Source organism: Rattus norvegicus, chromosome 4 (assembly GCF_021556685.1).
Source record: "Rattus norvegicus strain SHRSP/BbbUtx chromosome 4, alternate assembly SHRSP_T2T, whole genome shotgun sequence".
NCBI classification, from domain to species: Eukaryota; Metazoa; Chordata; class Mammalia; order Rodentia; family Muridae; genus Rattus; species Rattus norvegicus.
This window is the reverse complement of record NC_141537.1, coordinates 87758539-87779413: the sequence shown is the minus strand read 5'-3', so window position 1 is coordinate 87779413 and position 20875 is coordinate 87758539. Positions and strand designations below refer to the sequence as shown.

The 20875-nt window shown below is 35.1% G+C and overlaps 2 protein-coding genes across 2 annotated transcripts; both read right to left on the bottom strand.

The window, feature by feature from the left end:
- Window positions 1-2811: 2811 nt before the first annotated feature.
- Vom1r75 (vomeronasal 1 receptor 75) lies at window positions 2812-3744 on the bottom strand. Its single transcript, NM_001408854.1, has one exon. The coding sequence runs from the start codon at window positions 3742-3744 to the stop codon at window positions 2812-2814; it is 933 nt and encodes a 310-aa protein (NP_001395783.1).
- An 11959-nt stretch (window positions 3745-15703) lies between these two features.
- On the bottom strand, window positions 15704-16615 carry Vom1r74 (vomeronasal 1 receptor 74). Its single transcript, XM_087659867.1, has one exon. It carries the CDS (start codon window positions 16613-16615, stop codon window positions 15704-15706), a length of 912 nt encoding a protein of 303 aa, XP_087515993.1.
- Window positions 16616-20875: the final 4260 nt, after the last annotated feature.

The following is a 20875-nucleotide window of genomic DNA, read 5'->3' as shown; positions in this document are numbered from 1 at the left end:
ATGTACTACATTTCTGTATCCATTCCTCTCTTGAAGGACATCTTGGTTCTTTCCATCTTCTGGCTATTATAAATAAGGCGGCTATGAACATAGTGGAACATGTGTCTTTTTTATATGTTGGAGCATCTTTTGGGTATATGCCCAAGAGCAGAATAGTTGCGTCCTCAGGTATTTCAATGTCCAATTTTCTGAGGAACCTCCAGACTGATTTCCAGAATTCTTGTACCAGTATGCAATCCCTCCAACAATGTAGGAGTGTTCCTCTTTCTCCACATCCTCACCAACATTTGCTGTCACCTGAGTTTTTATCTTAGCCATTCTCACTGATGTGAAGTGAAATCTCAGGGTTGTTTTGATTTACATTTCTCTTATGACTAAAGATGTTGAACATTTCTGTATGTGTTTCTCAGCCATTTGGCATTCTGCAGTTGTGAATTCTTTGTTTAGCTCTGAACCCCATTTTTAATAGGGTTATTTGTCTCCCTGCGGTCTAACTTCTTGAGTTTTTTGTATATTTTGGATATAAGCCCTCTATCTGTTGAGGATTGGTAAAGATCTTTTCCCAAACTGTTGGTTGTCATTTTGTTCTAACAAAAGTGTCCTTTGCTTTACAGAAGCTTTGCAATTTTATGATATCCCATTTGTCGAATCTTGATCTTTGAGCATAAGCCATTGGTGTTTTGTTCAGGAACTTTTCTCCAGTGCCTATGTGTTAGAGATGCTTCCCCACTTTTTCTTCTATTTGAGTGTATCTGGTTTGATGTGGAGATCCTTGATCCACTTGGACTTAAGCTTTGTACAGGGTGATAAGCATGGATAGATCTGCATTCTTTTACATGCTGACCTCCAGTTGAACCAGCACCATTTGTTGAGATTGGTATCGTTTTTCCATTGGAAGGTTTTGGCTCCTTTTTCAAAAATCAAGTGACCATAGGTGTGTGGCTTCATTTCTGGGTCTTCAATTCTATTCCACTGGTCTATCTGTCTGTCTCTGTACCAATACCATGCAGTTTTTATCACTATTGCTCTGTAATACTCTTTTGAGTTCAGGGATAGTGATTCTCCCAGAATTCCTATTATTGTTGACAATAGTTTTAGCTCTCCTGTGTTTTTTGTTATTCCAGATGAATTTGCAAATTGTTCTGTCTAACTCTCAGAAGAATTGGATTGGTATTTTGATCGAGATTGCATTGAATCTGCAGATTGTTTTTGGTAAAATGGCCATTTTTACTATATTAATCCTGCCAATCCATGAACATGGGAGATCTTTCCATCTTCTGAGGTCTTCTTCAATTTCTTTCTTCAGAGGCTTGATGTTCTTATCATACAGATCTTTCACTTACTTTGTTAAAGTCACACTGAGGTATTTTATATTATTTCTGACTATTATGAAGGCTGTCATTTCCCTAATTTCTTTCTCGGCTTGTTTCTCTTTTGCAACACAAAACAATCTTAATGGAGTCTTTAGTGATCCTTTATATATATATATATATATATATATATATATACATATATATATATATATATATATATATATATATTTGTGTATATATATCGACTCCTGGTTTTGTGCTTTTATGACATCCCTGTGTGAGAACTTGTGTATTTCTGTGTTTATGTTTGCTGTGCTTTGCTTTGGCACTTTTCCTTCTCTGTGTTTTTTCCTAGTTTGATTTATTTTCTTTTATCTTATTCTATATTTTTATTGTTATTACTAAGATGCCTGCTTGTTTTCGAAAGAGAGAAAGAAATGTCAGTTTGGATGGGGTAGGATGTGAGGAAGAGCTGGAAGGAATAGGGGAATGGAAAACACTACACAGATTATAATCGATTTTTTTTTCAATAAAAGAACAGAAAAATTTTAAAGGGGGCATAAGGTTGTGAATATTTCTAATTCTAGTTCTAGAGAGGTAGAGACAAGATGAACCCACACACCCACACACACAGAGTTAGAGACAGAGACAGAGACAGACAGACAGACAGACAGAGAGAGAGAGAGAGAGAGAGAGAGAGAGAGAGAGAGAGAGAGACTCTATAAAGGCACAAGTGAAAGACATGTGATGAAAACTCCTGGTCTCCATGTGCATATATACATACATCCTTCAGCTGTGCATACATACAGATACATGACAAAAAACATTGTAAAATAGCATGTGTATATAAAAATTTTTATTTACCAATAATATTTCTATAAGTTTAGATAGAATAATGTACAAATATTAGGCACATGATACTTTTATATAAGACCAAGTAACTGGTAAAAATCTAAACTTTATATACACATTATTTTATGGATCCCGAGAAATTAAGGAACAGTATTAAAGCTATAATGAAATATTAAAACTATTTTTGATTTATTTGCATATTTTCAAAATAAAACTTTAAACGCCACTATCAGCAAGGAACTCTTCAGTAAATTCAGCAACTTTCAGTAAGTTCTAAAGAACATTTATGATATAAAATAAAAAGAAGAAAGAGAATTCATGTGGAAATATCAACTTATTGTGCGCAATTAACTTAAGAATTCTAGTACAGAAATGTCAAGAGAATATATATGTATAATACCATGAAATTTATTTAAATTATGTGAGGAATCTTGTTTTGCTACTTAAACCAATGAAGTTAAAACAAAACAGGTATTTTAGAAAACAATAATTGGAGCTGCACAGAATGATTTCTTATAACCATCTTTAAGTCTAATTCCCAGGGATACCATGTACTCTTCTCACATCTGTGGGCACCAGGAATGCACACATGCATATATGCTGACACAACATTCATATGTATGAAGAAAAATTAATTAATAGGTTTTCAAAGAAAAGGTAAAAACATATTTAAAAAAATCTTGTGGCACTTTGAATGCATGTTTTCCAGCATAATTATTATTCTGTTATCAGAACTGATTTGTATCAAAGGAGTAATTGTGGGATAGGCATACATCACAAACTTCTGAACAGTCAGGACAACTGGGTCATACATCCATAACAGGACTGAGGAGGATGAGATGATGAAGTCCACCCAGTATATGACCACAAAGCAAACCACCAGCAGCAAGATGGTCTGCGTGGCTCTTTTCTCAGGGGATGCTCTCAAGTGGCTGGTGCTATGAAGATGCTTACATTGCCTGTGATGCCTAAACAAGATAATCACCATGTACATGCTTGTTGTCAGCATGACTCCTACAAGAAAAACATCTCTGGAGACTGACACTGTTAAAATCAAGCCCTTGATGATGTAGTTCTTGGGGAAGAGTGAACAGGATTTAGTGACCTTCATCTGGTTGGTTTCACTTACATTGGTAAAACCACCCACATAGAAAATCTGGTTACTACTGTAGAACAAATTGAAAGACCAAATACAGAAGAAAGCATAGGTCATGTACACTTTCAGTCTATGTTTAAACTTTGCCAACAGTGAGGTACTGGGACTGATTGTGACGGCCTGGACCACACTCAGGAGGCAGGTGGTGCAGATCGAGAGGCCTCTCATTACCCTGCTTATGTAAAATATTGTCTTACATTTAAAGTCATTCTCTAGGTTCAGTGTCTCAAATATGTCTGTAAGGCAAATATCCCCTCCAGTGAGGAACATCATTATGTGAATGAAAGTCAGTTGACAGGAAATCAAGTCTGTGGGTTTAGGTCTGTGACCTAGCATTATAAAAGTATAGAAAAAAAGAAGAATTGTATTGGCTAGGAATCCAAATCCAGCTTGGAAATAAAGAACATTCTTGAATAAGGACATAATTTGAGAATATATTCATCTTAATAGCATAATGGATGATTATTTCATTTATCTGAAAAAGAAACATTATACATCAAAGTTGTGATTTATTAAACAATATGGCTCTATCATTCTATTTTCTTAATTACTGATTAGTCTGTTTCCATAACTTTTGATGTTCATAACCTATATTTCTATATGCCTTCCATGTATCTCCTGCATATACAGAATATTATAGACAATAAATTCTTTCACATATATTTATACAGTATGCACATTTTGTATGTCTATAGTGCACCTGAGTCTCATGCCTTAGATATCCAATCCCATTGTTTTAAATTGCTTCATATACTTAACACCTAAAACAGTACTGGTAAGCACAGAATATTAATCACATCAATACAACTGAATACAACTTATCATGATCTGGAAAATATTCACAAATATATTAAAACATTGAGGTGAGTTAGTCTCATACGTATTTTTTTTACGATGCTCCATTTTGCGACATGTTTTGACTCTTAATTGTAACTAAAGTATAGGAATAATTCACAATAGTCCCACTATGTTAATCAGCAAAATATCTTTCTTTATTTAACTGTATTTATGTTTTTTTATTCCAAAAAGTCTTCCCATCCCCAGAATCTGAATTAAAGAGATAGATACAGTTGGTGACTGTTAGTGTACTTTTGACACCATATGAGCATTAATTATTGTTGTAAAAGTTCCTAGATGTCTCCCAGGTTAGTTCCCATCCCATCACCTCTGTGAGAGTGAAAATCAGATTTAATGAACTAACTCCCAGCTACCAAGAGAAAAAATATTTTTCTTTTCCTTCTGGAGTAACGAATAAATTGTTAATAGAACAGAGTAGTAATAGTTTCTCAGGTTTCCATGTTGATATCTTACCTACTTCCTACCTCTTAATTTGTATTTATCTCCTACTACTCTCTAAAAATGCCCCTGTATCCTATTCCTCTGCTTTGATACCTGTACCCTGCATTTCTGTTCTTTATTGCTCCAGTTCCCCTCACCTATTCTTCAAGGGTCCCATTTTGTGTTCCTGCTTTCTGCAGTTACTACACATGACATAATCACATCTGAAGATGTGGAACTGAGAACTTCTAACAAGAGGGACTATATTTCATTAAGACTAGCACTGTTTTCTAACACATTATGACAAACATGAATTCACTGACGATGACCAGATAGTGATCCTGCTTGCAAATTTCTGTTTTAAAAGACATTCCTTTATGTGCACTAGAAAGCAAAGTCCCTAGTGTTATCATGTGTCATCAGTAACCACACACATTTTCCACAACAGTCTTACATTTAGTGCTTATTTTAGTTTGTTTGGCCTACTTACTACGTCAATTTATTACTGAATTGACTTACTTCAGTACTTTAAGTTCAGCTTGTGATAGAGAAATATAAAATAACTACACTGATGCAGACTCTTGTGAGAAAAGAGTGCCCAACTATATTTTCAAGTTCACTAATGTATCCCACATATATAGGTGCATGTACAGAAATAATGCAGAAAATAACCTGATACCATACTATAACATCCCTGATGTTCTGCTTTTAAAAACTTCAGGATTCATGCTGGAGTGATGGCTCTGTGGTCAAGAGCACTTCTTGCTTTTGGATAGACCTGGATTTGATTCACTAGAATGACACCACGACTTGGGACTATCATGCCTATAGATCACAGGAATGAATTACCCTCTATGAAGTGCATGCAAGGGGTACACACATAATACATGTAGGCAAAACACACATATATGTAAAATAAGATAAAAGAATAAAGCTTCAGCATAATTGTCAGAGACTAGCAACAGTGTTCTTGTTCTCTATTGAAGGTAACCAAGGATAAAGAGTACCCATGAGGACAAAATGTGGTCTTGCATAAACTTAGGGTTTCTTTTTAATTTTACAACATTTGTCTGTCTTAGGTCTATTTTACTTTGCAATAGTAGCTGACCTGCCTGTCTGAATTTCTTTGAGGCCAGAAACAGCAGCATGTCTGGTCTTTAGCACCTCATTGTAATACAACACGGGTATTAAGTAAAGGATTAATTGGTAGGATATTTTTCTCTCCTGTTCAGAAGCCTCACCTCTAGATTGTTAGGAAGGATGGAGGTCTGGAGCAATAAACTTTTGTTGATCCTGGAGAAGAGAGTCACTCATAGACGGAAAAACTTTTACACAAGCAAATATGCATAACTTCATATACATTCATTTACACATTTATGAATATACACTCATGCACCTTCATGCATATGAGTTGGACTCAGTTATTACTTACCTCATACTTTGTTACTTACACGCACTCAGCTATACTTACATGAGCATATGGAGAAAAGCCCAAGTTAAAATACAGACAGAACTTACTCATACTGGATGAAAAATGAGCTTCAATCTTTGTTGCATAAAAAAGAAACAGCTTCTACCCTTTCATTGCTACATAGACTAAACCAAAGTCTGTAAGAAAAAAGCTTTGTCCCCTTTAGTGAGACTAAGCCAGCCCTATTGTTAAGAAAACATCTATTTTGTCCCATGTTAAGGAAAAGCCTACCTGGTCTTTGTGCTTTCTCTGCTGGGTTTTGGGTTCTCCTTCTCTCTGCAGTCTATGTATTGCTCTTTACTTCTATTCTTGTTTATTTCTAAGGGAAACTAAAAGAGGAAACTCTATCAGAATGTCCTCCCCTAATTTCTAAGAAGTTCTCTAAATTTCTAAGTTACTCTACTCTGTTGTCCTTCTCCCAATCCTCCTCCTAATCCTGCTCTTTCCTTCTCCTCTCATGCAATAATGTCTTATAATGTAATTTTTCCTAGTTATTTTGTTTTTTTTTACCTTTCCTGGGGGAATAGATCACAGATAAAAAGTTCACCATGAGACTACATATAAATTTAAATAAGAAATTGTATAAGAAGTTTACAACAGAGATGTTTATACATTCGCATTAAGACTAGACATTTTTTGTCATTTGCTGTACAGGTTCATTGAAAGTTACAAAAACATAATTTTTTGTAACTAAGTTGTCATTGAAACCTAGCCAACATTTTATTCTCTGTTTTTGCACCTATAATAATCAATTAATTCCCTATTATGGCATTTGGTTAATTGTTTTACAATTTCTTGTAATGTGTACTAAGTTGTAAATGTCTGTTTTTTTTTAATCTCAGAAGCAATTTGTGACACTTGGAGACTGGCAGAGTTCTAATTGCAGTTTTCATATCAAAGATGGCTATAATAGCAATCCTACTAATAATGGTGATAAATAATTGCTAATAAAATTTTAGAAATTCTTATTAGAGTATTCAGAATTAAGAATTCATCTATTTGTCTATGTAGCATCATTACAAGACAGTACATATTCATTGATTTGAATAAATCTGCACAAAATGGTGGGCTAAAACTGAGTGATTATTTATATATATTTAATAATTACAGAAAAAGCATATTAGTAGCAGGGATATTTCCTAAAATGTAGTCACTTCAGCCTTGTGGAGAAGGGCTCATACACCATAGTTGTACAGTCTATGTTGAAACCATCTCAGAAAGATCACCTGCTTGTTTTTAGCCTCTCCTAAATGGTTTCTGGCCGATAATGCTTACTTCAAGCCTTGGTATCCAAACTGTAAGAACTGTAGCCCAACTCTCATTTTAAAACTACAATGAATAAACCATGTAACATAATAATTATCAATAATATATTAATAATTTATTAACATAGCATATCTCGGTATGAAATGATGATCATATAATAAAGTAAAAGATAGTAATCTAAAATATTTTTTAATCCTAAAGATATGAATTCAATTTCTCTGCTTCATATCCATTGCTTTGGTAAATGTTTGTCATATACAGAAAGTGATACATCTTCTAAATCATCAACTGACATATTTCTTTTGAGCCTACTGGAGCTGAGAGTTGATGAAAAATGGCCAGTATTGCCATGGGTAAAAATGTAGATATACACATGAGTTGCTAATATAGATAATCCCTGAGAAAAAAATGTGTTGTATTTGAGAAGAAAATTGCAGTGTTGGGGCTTTCACAATTACTTTAACTTGTAATCTTTAGTTGCAAGTAGTAAAACCCACTGTATATCCATAAACATTTATAATACTGGAGAAATCACCACAATTAAATTGGTCCAGTCAAAAGTATGAGCAGTATGTAGCAAGCTATCTGAAGAGGCACACACACACACACACACACACACACACACACACACACACACACACACACAAAAACAAAGCAGAAAAGAAAGAAAGAAGGAAAGAAAGAGAGAGAGGAGGGAGATAAAGAGAGAAACAGAGAGAGAGAGAGAGAGAGAGAGAGAGAGAGAGAGAGAACAGGAAAAGCTGCTTCATGAAATGTTACTTTACCTCTTCAATATCACATTATTTGATTTTAGAAGAGTCTTGTTTTATGAATTTAGAGTAATCTTTGCTTTCTGGTTTTTGGTAATTCAATAACATAAGGTACATAGAAGTTTACTAAATCTTATGTATAATTTTCATTTTAACTTTAACCACATTTAGTGAGTGATGACCTAAAAGCTGTATGACTTCTTACAGCATAAAACGAGTATGTGACTTTCAGGTGACAGGTGAAACTGTTGGCTGATGTACTGGCCACTGTGAGCAACATGAAAAAACCTTTAGAAATCTCATAAAGATGGGAAACTTAACCACTCAAATTAGTTCCATCATATTTTTATAAAATATATAATGCCAGCAGGAACTATTATCACTTTTAAAATAAAGTACTAATTAATAACGTTTGCCTGATAATCTTAAATAACTAGAATGCATAAGTTGTTCTTTGGAAATTGAGTTTAGCATAGGTTTGTAAGCATACAGACATTGACTAGAATATTACATTTTCACACTATGAGTCAGTTCCCCTGAGAAGAAGCAGCAGTAGCAGAAGTGTCACTGCAGAGAGTGTGGGGAGGTAATAATGCCAAGAGCTTCACCACAAGTTGTCTGGTATGAGTTTTGGAAAAACAAAAAATGTTAACTGAAAGTGTGTGTGTGTGTGTGTGTGTGTGTGTGTGTGCACGTGAGCACGCATGCACAGATGCACATGAGTATTGCATTGCATTGTATTGTATTTTTGTAACTATTAGAGGAAACCTTAGGGATTTTGACTTTAAATAATTTTATACCATTAAATATTAGTATTTTTTCTTACTGGTAATGTAAAGCTTGCTCAATATTATGTAGTATGAGTGTAACATGGTTCAATCCAGAAAACATGAAATAAGAAAAATGAATTCATTTTATTAAAAAGAATAAGATTTCTACAGATAATTATCCAAATTACATTTATGTAAAGATAACTTTACAAAATTTAACAAATGATATGATGTTTTCAGATATTTTTGAAGGACATACAAAATATCCACTGTATTAGAAATCATTGCAATAGAGTAAACAAATTTAAATTAAAATTTTGAAACTTATATCTTGTTAAGAATGGTTTATGTTTTACTAAACCATGATTTGAAACTTTCCTAAGACTTACTAGATATGTGCAAACTTAACAGACTAGAAAATTACTGATATACATCAAATTATTATTTGTTTGATATATCTAGCTTATGTTTCATATAAATAAATGAATATAGTCAATCAATGAGAAAAATATTAAATTGAGAAAATACAAGATGCAATTCAGTATTATACAAATGTATTAATATTATAAATGTTCTCCTGCATACCAGTAAATATCAGGTTTTTGATTTCCACCTTCTAAGATATCTCAGGTGTCTTGTTACAGTAATGGAAAAGTAACTCAGTTGGCAACACCTAGGTGGAACTTTGATCTTAGTATTATTACAAAACACACTCAGAAAAATGCTATGTCAGATGTGCTCCTTAAAATTTGCATCTGCAACTATAGTTTACATATATATAAAAATGTACACTCATTGCATGACACGTTCATTCAATACATAATACCCATTGATCATTGTCACCCTATTAGCCTTTCTTTCTCTCTTCCTACCCTTCTGCTAAGCACCTGTCCTCTTTCCAATACCCCCTTCTACTGAGACATATATTATCAGAAATCACAGTAAGTGAAATCTACGTTCTTTCTTAAATCATTGCATTGATATCTTTTATGTCTAGAAGTATCTGCTGTACTCATTAAACAGTACAATTCAAAAGCAAGGTTCTATTCAGAAAATTTTCTAATCTCTTATTGCAAAAAGTCCTGATTCCTTCTACCACCTACTTACAGCTCTCACTATAGTGAAGAGAGAAAGAAACACTTACTATGCTTATCCTTTGATAAACATCCTTGTAGAATAAGGCCGTAAGAAGTAGTTATAAGGAAGAAATGCTATCAGCTCATCTCCCTCTAGACCCATAGTTACCATGTCATCTGTGGTAGGCAATTCTCACCTTGAGGTGATTACAAAGTGGATTCATCAAATGGAAGTGAACTTCTCTAATTCTAGGAGAACAATGGAGTAGGAACAGCTGTGCTCTGCATTTCCCATTTGGGAGCTATTCTCTCCAGGCCATATATGTCGGTATGGATTGATTGTTCCCAGACCATGTGAATAAAACAAAAACAATAGTAATAATAATAATAATAATAATAATAATAATAATAATAATAATATCTCATTTAAAAGGAATAGAAAACATTTCAGACCCCAAGGTATCTGTCCTGCTTCCATAAGAGTCATGGTGTACTCCATCCTTACTTGTGAGTGGCTTCAGAATCTCACCTAGAAATTAATAACTTTTTGGATAAGATTAAGAAAATGTATCCTCTACCAAACTTACACGGGGAAAGTCATTTTTTATAGAGCACACAGATGGGAAGAAATATAACTGTGTTATCAGGAGAAATTGGACCATGGGCAGGAAATGTAGCTCAGCTGGTAGAGGGCATATCTAAAAAATATTGTGTTTTTTGGACACCATGAAAGAAATAAAACCTTCAAGTTATATGCGTAGGTGAGAGAGAATTCCAAGTCAAAGGCAAACATAACATCTTCAATAGGATCATAGATGAAAACTGCCTCAAACATACTATATAGCACAAATCACAGAACTCCCAAATAAGACAAGACTACAATGAAACATTTCCATGACTCTTAATAGTTAAAACACTGAGTATAAAAGAACACAACAACAAAAATATGAACTGAAAGCTCTAAGAGAAGAAAAATGCAAGAAAACCCATCAAATGGAAAAGTGAACATCCCAGTTCTGGAAACAGCTGATTACTGAAGATAAGCTTTCAAGGCTGGAAAGAGCCTGCAGCAATTCATCCCAAGTGTTAAAGAAGAGCCCATCTCAAGTAATAAACCCAGCAATAGTGCTCCTATGATAGAAATGTGCAATTTCCTATAACAGAAACAGCAAAAATTATATTTCACAAACCACACCTACAGTAATATAGGAAACATAATTTTGAACTTAAAAGAGGAATGGCAATAACAGAGAAATCATGTGGCAAAAATATGAAGCTATAATTATCAAAACACAAAGTATCACTGAAAACACAAAACCAAAAATGAACAACATGATGAGCAGAACTAACACATGCATTTCAAGATTAATTTAAATATGAATGCCTCATTCTTCACACAAAAGACCGAGAGGGAATGATTGGACAAGAAACAAAACCGGGGACAGGAGAGATGGCTCAGCACTTATGAGCACTGACTGCTCTTCCAGAGGTCTTGAGTTCAGATACTAGCTACCACATGGTGGTTCACAACCATCTGTAATGAGGTCTGATGCCCTTCTGGTTTGTCTGAAGATAGCTACAGTGCATATAATAAATAAATCTTTAAAAATAAAGGAACAAAACCCTTACAAAGTCTTTGTACTTTCGTGAGTTTATCAACTGTTGATTTTAGACTCTGAGCTCATGGTAACTTTTCTTCTGTACCAATGTGTTCAAGGGTATTTCCCAGTGTCTATTTTATGAGATTTAATGTAACTGGTTGTATTTTGAGGTCTTTGATCTGCTTGGACTTGAGTTTTATACAGGGTCATAAGTATGGATCTATTTTAATTCTTCTACATGTAGACATACAGTTAGTCCAGCAGCATTGGTTGAAGATTCTCTCATATTTTGCATTGTATGGTTTTGGCTTCCTTATCAAAAATCAAGTCTATGGGTCTGTGGGTTTATTGCTAGATCTTTAATTTGATTCCATTGACCAATGTGTCTATTTCTGTCTCAATACCATGGAGTTTTTATCCATAGCCCACAGCTTGAGAAAGGATCTTCATCAACCCTACATATGACAGACGGTTAACATCCAAAATTTCCAAAAACTCCAAAAATTAGACACAAGCAACTCAAATAACCAAATTAAAAAGGGGTTTCCCGAGCTAAGAAAATTCTCAACAGGAAAATCTCAAATGTCCAAGAAACACTAAAAGAAGTGTTCAAAGTCTGTAGTAATCATGGAAATGCAAATCAAATATACATTGAGTTTCTACCTTACATTAATCAGAATGGCTAAGATCAACGAGTTAAGAGAGAGCACATGGTGGTGATGATATGGAGCAAGGGGTACACTCTTCTATTGCTGGTGGAATCACAAACTTGTACAACCACTTTGGAAATCACTTTGGCAGTTTCTCAGAAAACTTGGAATAGTTCTACCTCAACACTCAGCTATACCACTCCTGGCATATACCCAAAAAACGCTCCACTATCCCACAAGGATATTTGCTTAGTTATGTTCATAGCAGCCTTATTCATAATAGACAGAAGCTGGAAATGACTCAGATGTCTGTCAACTGAAGAATGGATAAAGAAAATCTGGTGATTTCATTCTACACAATGAAATACTATTCAGCTATTAAAAAACAAGGTATCATGAATTTTACAGACAAATGGATAGAGTTGAGAATATCATCCTGAGTAAGGTAACCCAGACCCAATAGGACATACATGGCATGTACTCACTTATAAGTGCATATTAGCCATAAAATAAAGCACCATAATATACTACTCCACATACACAAGGAAGATAAAGAAGAAGAAAAGTCCAAACCAGGAAGCTTGAATTCACTTACAATGGGGAATTAAATAGTCATAAGGGGCAGATAAGATGGGAAAGAGAGTTGGAGAATTCAGTACTAGGTGTGGGAAGGGCAGAAGACATGGCTAGATGGCCATGAAAATGAATGGAAATCTGCAACTGATGGGGGGGGGGAGGAGGAATGCACCTTCAGGACAAGACATTGCATGGGGCAAGAGAGGTCCCCAAGAATCAATATAGTTGATCTTAACTGTGACTCACTATATTGAGAATATGGAATATGAATAGGCCACCTATATATTCAGACAGTTACCCCAATAGAGTCATAGGTACTCCAACCCATCCAGAAAATGTTCACCCACCAACTTTTCCTGCCTACAAGTAATGCAGGCATCAGAGAGACTGAGAGAATTGCCAAACCATATCCAGCCCCTCTAGAGACCCATCCCATGGCAAGCATCAGCTCCTAACACCATTAATAATACCCTGTTATGCTTTCAGATAGAATCATGGTGTCCTCTGAAAGGCTCCACACAGTAGCTGACTCACATACAGATATCCACAGACAAACCGTGGATAGAGCTTGGGGACTCTTATGGAATAATAGGAGGAAAGATTGTGTATCCTGAAAGGGATAGAAACTCCACAGGAAAAGCAACAGTCAATTAACCTCAACACTTGGGGCTCTCAGTGTCTGAACCACCAACCAAAGAACATAGACAGGCTGGAGGTAGTCCTCTCCTTTCATATGTAACAGATGTGAAGCTTCATGTGGGTCCTGCACAACTTTGGTGGGGGCTACCCCAAAAGTTGTTGCCTATAGGTGGTGAGAGATCAGGTCTTTTGGGTTCATATTCCATTTTAGAGAAACTGACTTAAGGTTTAACTCCAGTTAACTAACAAACTTGTACCTAGCAGCAGTTTCAGGTTACTCCCCACAAATCTGAGCCTTCAGGTTTCGGGTCTAACCCTGGTACCTCACTTCTGAACAATCACCAATCAGGAGGAAAGCAGAAATTAAGTTTATGGTTTGGTTCCCAGAACCAACCAATTATGTTAAAGGCCACAATGGCCCCGCAATCAAATGTGTGCCACTCTAGAAATCCCTTACTTGTTTGCTTGTTTTTATAAGTGCTTTCCTGAACCCCCTTGTTTTGGGGCTCTCTACTCTCCTGTCCTGCCGAGTCAGGGTTGACAGGAAGCCTAAGCTCAAGCTTGAATAAAGAGACCCTAATGTGATTGCATTTCTCTTTGGAGAAACTATCCACTATTAGGGTAGGATTCAGGCCATGTGAGACATGGCCAACACAAAACAACCTTAATGGAGTCTTACTGATCCTTTGCACACACACACACACACACACACACACACACACACACACACACACACACATATACATATATATGTAAATATAGATACTTAGGGTTTCGTATTTTTATGATATCCCTGTGTGAGAACTAGTGTGTATCTCTTTATGTTTGTTGCGCTTTTGCTTTGGCACTTTTTCTTCTGTGTGTTTTGTCCTATTGTGATTCATTTATTTTTCTTTTATCTTGTTCTTCATTTTATTGCTATTACTTAAAGATCTACTTCTTTCCAAAGTCATAAAGAAATGTCATTGGATGGGGAAGGAATTGAGGAGGAGCTGGAAGGAATAGGGGAAAGAGAAACCATAATCAGACTATGTTGTATGAAATATTTTTCTCAATAAAGACAAGCATAATTTTAAATGGGGGGAGGTTATGGTGGTGAATACTTCTAGTCCCAGAGAGTCAGAGATAGGACTTGGACTACTGTCTTGACACAGGTCACAGAGAGAGATGTGCTTTCAGGACACCAGGTAAATAGCATGTGGAGATCAATAGCCAACAGTGTCTACTGGCCTCCATGTGCACATATACATAAGAACTTCATTTGTACATATATGTATATATATATATATGTATACAGATACACAGTGAACATATTATACAACATCTATGTATATCTAAACATTTTTATTTACCAATAAAATTTTAAAAAGTGTAAATGAAATGAAGTATAAGTAAACAGGCACATGATATTTTCAGATAAGAGTCATTAAGTAACTGTAGTAAAAAGATGAGAACCTTAAATTCACAGTATTATTATGGATTCTGAGAAGGTACAATTAGCTAATAAAATTAAAGCTACAATAAAATATTTTAACCATTCTTGATAAGAGAGAATAGAACAAAATCATTTTGAGAGAAAGCTTTAAAAGTCACCTCATCATCAAAGGGTTTACTATAGAGATGAAAAAGGAACAAGAATTAATGTTAAAATAGCAATTATTGTGCACAAGTAATGGAAAAACTCTACAGTACTTTAAAACAGAAATGTCAAAAGAATGTATATGTGTAATATCACAAATTTTAATTAAATCATATGAAGAATCCTGTTTTGCTACATGAACCATTAAAGTTTAATTGATTCATATACATCTCAACTAGTGTCCCTCTCACAGGATTCCAACCTTCCCATTCCTCATCTCCTTCTCTTCTGAGCCAGTGCCTCTCCCCCGCCCCTGCTTCCGGAGCATAAAGTCTCTGCAGCATTAGGGCCATCATCTCGCACTGAACCTGGACAAGGCAGCTCTGTTGGGGAATGGATTCCATGATAGGCAGCAGGATCAGGAACAGATACTACAGGGGTCTATCCAACATTGAGGCTGAGCTGTACATCTGAAACACATGTTCTAGGATCATTAAAGTTTGAAAGAAACTGTATTTTGGAAAAGAATAATTGGTACTATACAGAGTGATTCCTTTTAAGCCCCTGTAAGTCCAATTCCAGGGGATGCCATTACATCTTATTTCTGTGGATACCAGAAATATGTACATATATACATACTGGCATGACACTCATAGGTATAAATGAATAACAAAATAATAGGTTTTTGAAGAAAAGAAAAAACTCATTAAAAAAAACTCTGGTGGTGCTTCAAGTGCATGTTTTTCAGCATAATTATTATTCTGTTATCAGAACTGATTTGTACTAAAGGACTAATTGTGGGATAGGCATACATCACAAACTTTTGAACCCTCAGGATTACTGGGTCATAAATCCACAACAGGACTGATGTGGATGAGATGATGAAGTCCACCCAGTACATGACCACAAAGCAAATGACCAGCACCAAGATAGACTGTGTGGCCCTTTTCTCAGGTGATGCTCTTAGGTGGTTGATGCTATGAAGATGCTTGTACTGTCTCTGATGTCTGCACAAGATAATCACCATGTATGTACTTGTAGTCAGCATAACTCCTACAAGAAATACATCTCTGGAGGTTGTAACTGTAAAAATCAATACTTTGATGATGTAGTTCATGCGGAAGAGTGAGCAGGATTTAGTAACCTGCATTTGGTTAGTTTCACTTAAATTAGTAAAACCACGAACATAGAAGATCCGGTTACTACTGTAGGACAAATTGAAAGACCAAATACACAAGAAAACATGGATCATATATTGTTTTAGTTTTTGTTTAAACTTTGCCAACAAAGAGGTACTGGGACTGATAGTGACAGCCTGGAACACACTCAGGAGGCAGGTGGTACAGATAGAGAGCCCTCTCATCACCCTGCTTATGTAAAAAGTTGCCTTACATTTGAAGTCATTATCAATGTTCAATGACTCAAATATATTTGTAAGGAAAAGGTCCCCTCCAGTGAGGAACATCATTATGTGAATGAAAGTCAGTTGACCGGAGATCAAGTCTGTGGGCTTAGGTCTGTGACCTATAATTATGAAAATATAGAAACAAAGAAGAAACATATTGGCTAAGACTCCAAGTCCAGCTTGGAAATAAAGGACGTTCTTGAATGAAGACATTAGTGAAAATTGTATTCATCTTAAGAGCATAGTGGAAGTTTATTTCAAATATCTGAAAAGAAAATAGAGTATACATCAAACTTGTGATACACTGGATAATGAGACTGTATCCTCATTTTATTTTATGTACTAGTTGAAGATTGGCTTGTCTCTTTAAATTTTGATGGTCCAGATTTTACATCATAGCCTACATTTTTATATTACTTCCATTTTTCTCCTGTATACATATAATATTGTAGACTATAATTGCATTTACATGTATTTATATAGAATTCATAATTTGTGAGTTTATAGTAGCCATGAGACTCGTATCTTAGAAACCAATCCTGTTGGTTTAAATTGCCTCATTGCATTAAGACCTAAAACAGTGATGATGAGCACAGGACATTAATCAATTTGTACACTTGAATAAGACTTATGTTGATTTGAAAAATAGTCACAAAAGATATGGAAAATTTTGAAGTGAGTCTATAATTTTACTGAGCTCTTGTTTATAAATATCTATGTTTTGACTCATAATTCTAATGAAAGTACTGTGCTAATTCATGACAATCCCATTATTTTAATTAGCAAATATCTTCCCCAATTTATCTATTTTTATGCTCCTTTTTCAAAGAAATACATAATCTGAATTTAAGGCTAGATACAGTTGGAGATCACTAATGTAGTTTCTACATCCTATACCCATTAATTATCATTATAAGTATTCATAGATGGAGCCCAGTTGATATTTTACCTAACTACTTCTTTCTTCTGTATTTACCTCCCTCCACTCTCTAAGAAGCCCCCTTTCCTATTTTCCTGCTAAGATACTTGTGTCCTGCAATTCTGCTCTCCATTGCTCGCATCCCCAGCCCTATTCTGGCAATGCTGCCATTTTCCTTTCCTGGTTTCTGTAGTTACTACCCAATCACACCTGAAGATGTAGCATTTGGAGCCTCCAACAAGAGGGAATGTGACATTAAGAGAATCACTATTTTCCAAACATTATGACAAACATGAACTCGCTGAAGATGACCAGAATGTGATGCTGTTCAGGAATTTATACTTTAAAACAGATTCCTTCCCGTGCAATGGAAAACAAAGTCTCCAGTGTTATATGTTATCAGCACGCACACTGTTTTATAGTTTCACTCAACAATCTTACCTTTAGTGGCCATGTGTTTGATTCGATGTGGTTATCAGGATCAATTTATTATGGAATTAATTTAGTTTATTACTTTAAATTCAGCTTGTGATAGAGAAATGACAAACAACTGCACTGGCCCAGATTTTTGTGAGAAGCCTAATTATATTGTCAGTGTCACTAGTATAGCTTTTATATAGAGATGGATGCATGCATATATGTATAGATATAATGCAGAAGATAGTGCTCAATACCATCCAATAACATATCCATGAATATGAGAGTATAAATAAAGCAGTTTGCATTTACCCAATTTTTACTCCTAAAAAGCTTAATCTTGTAAAAGAATGAATCCATGTGAATTGCCAGAGCCAAACATCTGATTATATCAACAACATACATTTACAGTAGCTGCACCATGATGTTCCGTTTTTTAAAAGTTCAAGGATACAGGGTAGAGCTGCAGTTCCATGGTTTAGAGGACTTTTTGCTTTATTTTTGCAAAGACATGGTTTTGATTCTCAGCAATGCCATAAACGTTCATGACTATCTGTGATTCTAGTTCAAGTGGATACAATGCCCTCTCTGATAAGGCACACAAGTGGTGCACAGGTAATATATGTAGGATATATAATATATATAATTTAAATAAATAAAGCTCCATAGGATCATACTTAATTCAAACATTCATCTCCAAAATGTAAGAGCTGTTTCCTAATTCTAATTTCAAAACTACAACTTATAAAATTTATTACAAATTATATGGCAATAGTTTATTAACATAAGACAAATACCGTATTTAATATAAAAGATCATAATAAGGTAAAAGATATTAATGTAAAATGCAAAATTAGCCCCCTCTAACTCATATATTGGCATCTTTATTTGAAACTCAGTGGAGCTGAGAGTTGGTGACAAAGGACCAAAGCTACCATATGTATAATCATAGATAAATGCATTGAGGAAAAACCATGTTTTATTCAAAAAGAAAATGGCAGTTCTGGAGCTTCTGCATTAGTTTAAGCTGCAAATTTTAGTTGTAAGTAGTAAAACCTAGATTATATCCATAAACATTTATAGTAGTAGAGAATCCATCATATATTAAAGTGACTCAGACCATAAGTCTAAGCAGTTTTTAGTCAACTGTCTGTAGAAAAATGCCACAAAAAGGAAGACACAGTCACACACACACACGGGAGGGGAGTCTTCATGCACACCTCTACATTCTCCAGTGAGCTGTCACTTTATCTCTTCCTTATCCCAATAATTGATTTGAGGAAAGTCTTGATTTATGCACATATAGAAATCTTGTATTCTGTTTGTGAAGATTTAACAACATAGGGAACCAACAAATATAGTAAATCAAATATATCATTTTCATTTTAAGCTTTACTACATTTAGTGCGAAATGACCTAAAAGCTGTATGACTGCTCAGAGAAAAGCTAAAGTGAATATATAACTTTCAGATGACAAATGAAATTGTTGGCTGATGGACTGTCCACTATAAGCAACATGAAGACATTTTTAGGAATCTCAGATAGATAATAAAAAACTTGGCTACTCATATTAGTTTCATAAACTCATTATAAAACAAAATCCCAGCAATTATACTTATTATTTTTTAATAAAATAGTAATTCATAGCAAAGATTTAAATGGAAGCACAGAGATGCTGAGTAGGATGTTATAATCTCACGGTTATGAGCCAGTTCCCCTGAGATGAAGCAGCAGGCGTCACTGCAGAGACTGTGGAGAATCAATCATGCCTGGAGCTTTACTATACGTTGCATGCTGTAAGCTTGAGAAAGATATGAGAATGTTCACTGAAAATGTGTGTGTGTGTGTGTGTGTGTGTGTGTGTGTGTGTGTGCAAGAGAAAAAGGAAAAGATTATTGGAGTCCCAGGGCTAAGAATAGACTCATATGGTGGGTTCTGACATCAATATCATTAATATATTTACATCACTTGAGTGAAAAAGTAAGAGGTTTATCAAACTATGTTCGTGAAGTATGGTGAACTTTAGGAAAATGAAGAATGTGTCTTTTTTTTCTTGGTGACAGCATTAGATCCACAATCGTCCTGCTTAGTGTACCAGTGTAGACATTTAAACTAACATATTTAAAACAAACTAAAAATCTGTAATGCTAGCAAAATGAAAATTCTGCAATGCTCACCAATGGCTTATGCTCTAAGATCAAGAATTGACAAATGGGACTTCATAAAATTGCAAAGCATCTGTAAGGCACAGGACACTTAATAGGACAAAATGACAACCAATAGATTGGGAAAAACATATTTACTAATCTTATATCCAATAGTGGGCCATTATCCAATATATACAAAGAATTCTCAAAGTTAGACTCCATAGAACCAAATAACCCTATTAAAAGTAGGCTACAGAGCTAAACAAAGAATTCTCAACTGAGGAATATTGAATGACCAAGAAGCAACTAAAGAAATGTTCGACATCCATAGTAATCAGGAAAATGAAAATCAAAACAACGCTGAGATTCCACCTTACACCGGTCAGAATGGCTAAGATAAAAAACTCAGGTGACAGCAGATGCTGACAAGGATGTAGAGCAAGAGGAACATTCTACCATTGTTGGTGGCATTGCAAGCTTGCACAATCACTCTGGAAATCAGTCTGGAGGTTCCTCAGAAAATTGGACATAGTACTACCTGAGGACCCAGCTACACCACTCCTAGGCATACACCCAAAAGATGCTCCAACATACAACAAAGACACATGCTCCACTATGTTCATAGCAGCCTTATTTATAATCGCCAGAAGCTGGAAAGAACCTAGATGCCCTTCAACAGAGGAATGGATACAGAAAATGTGGTACATCTACACAATGGAGTACTACTCAGCTATTGAAACAAAAACTTCATGAAATTCATAAGCAAATGGATGGAACTAGAAAACATCATCCTGAATGAGGGAACTCAATCACAAAAACACACATTATATGTACTCACTGATAAGTGGATATTAGCTCAAAAGCTCGGAATACCCAATTTACAGACCACAAGAATCTCAAGAAGAAACACGAAAGAGTGGATGCTTCCATACTTCTTCGAAGGGGGGAACAAAATAATCGCAGGAGGAAATACGGAGACAAAGTGTGGAG

Bases quoted from the DNA above. Each gene is read 5' to 3' on its own strand.
- Vom1r75 (NM_001408854.1), bottom strand. From the start codon at position 3,744: ATGTCCTTATTCAAGAATGTTCTTTATTTCCAAGCTGGATTTGGATTC.
- Vom1r74 (XM_087659867.1), bottom strand. From the start codon at position 16,615: ATGTCTTCATTCAAGAACGTCCTTTATTTCCAAGCTGGACTTGGAGTC.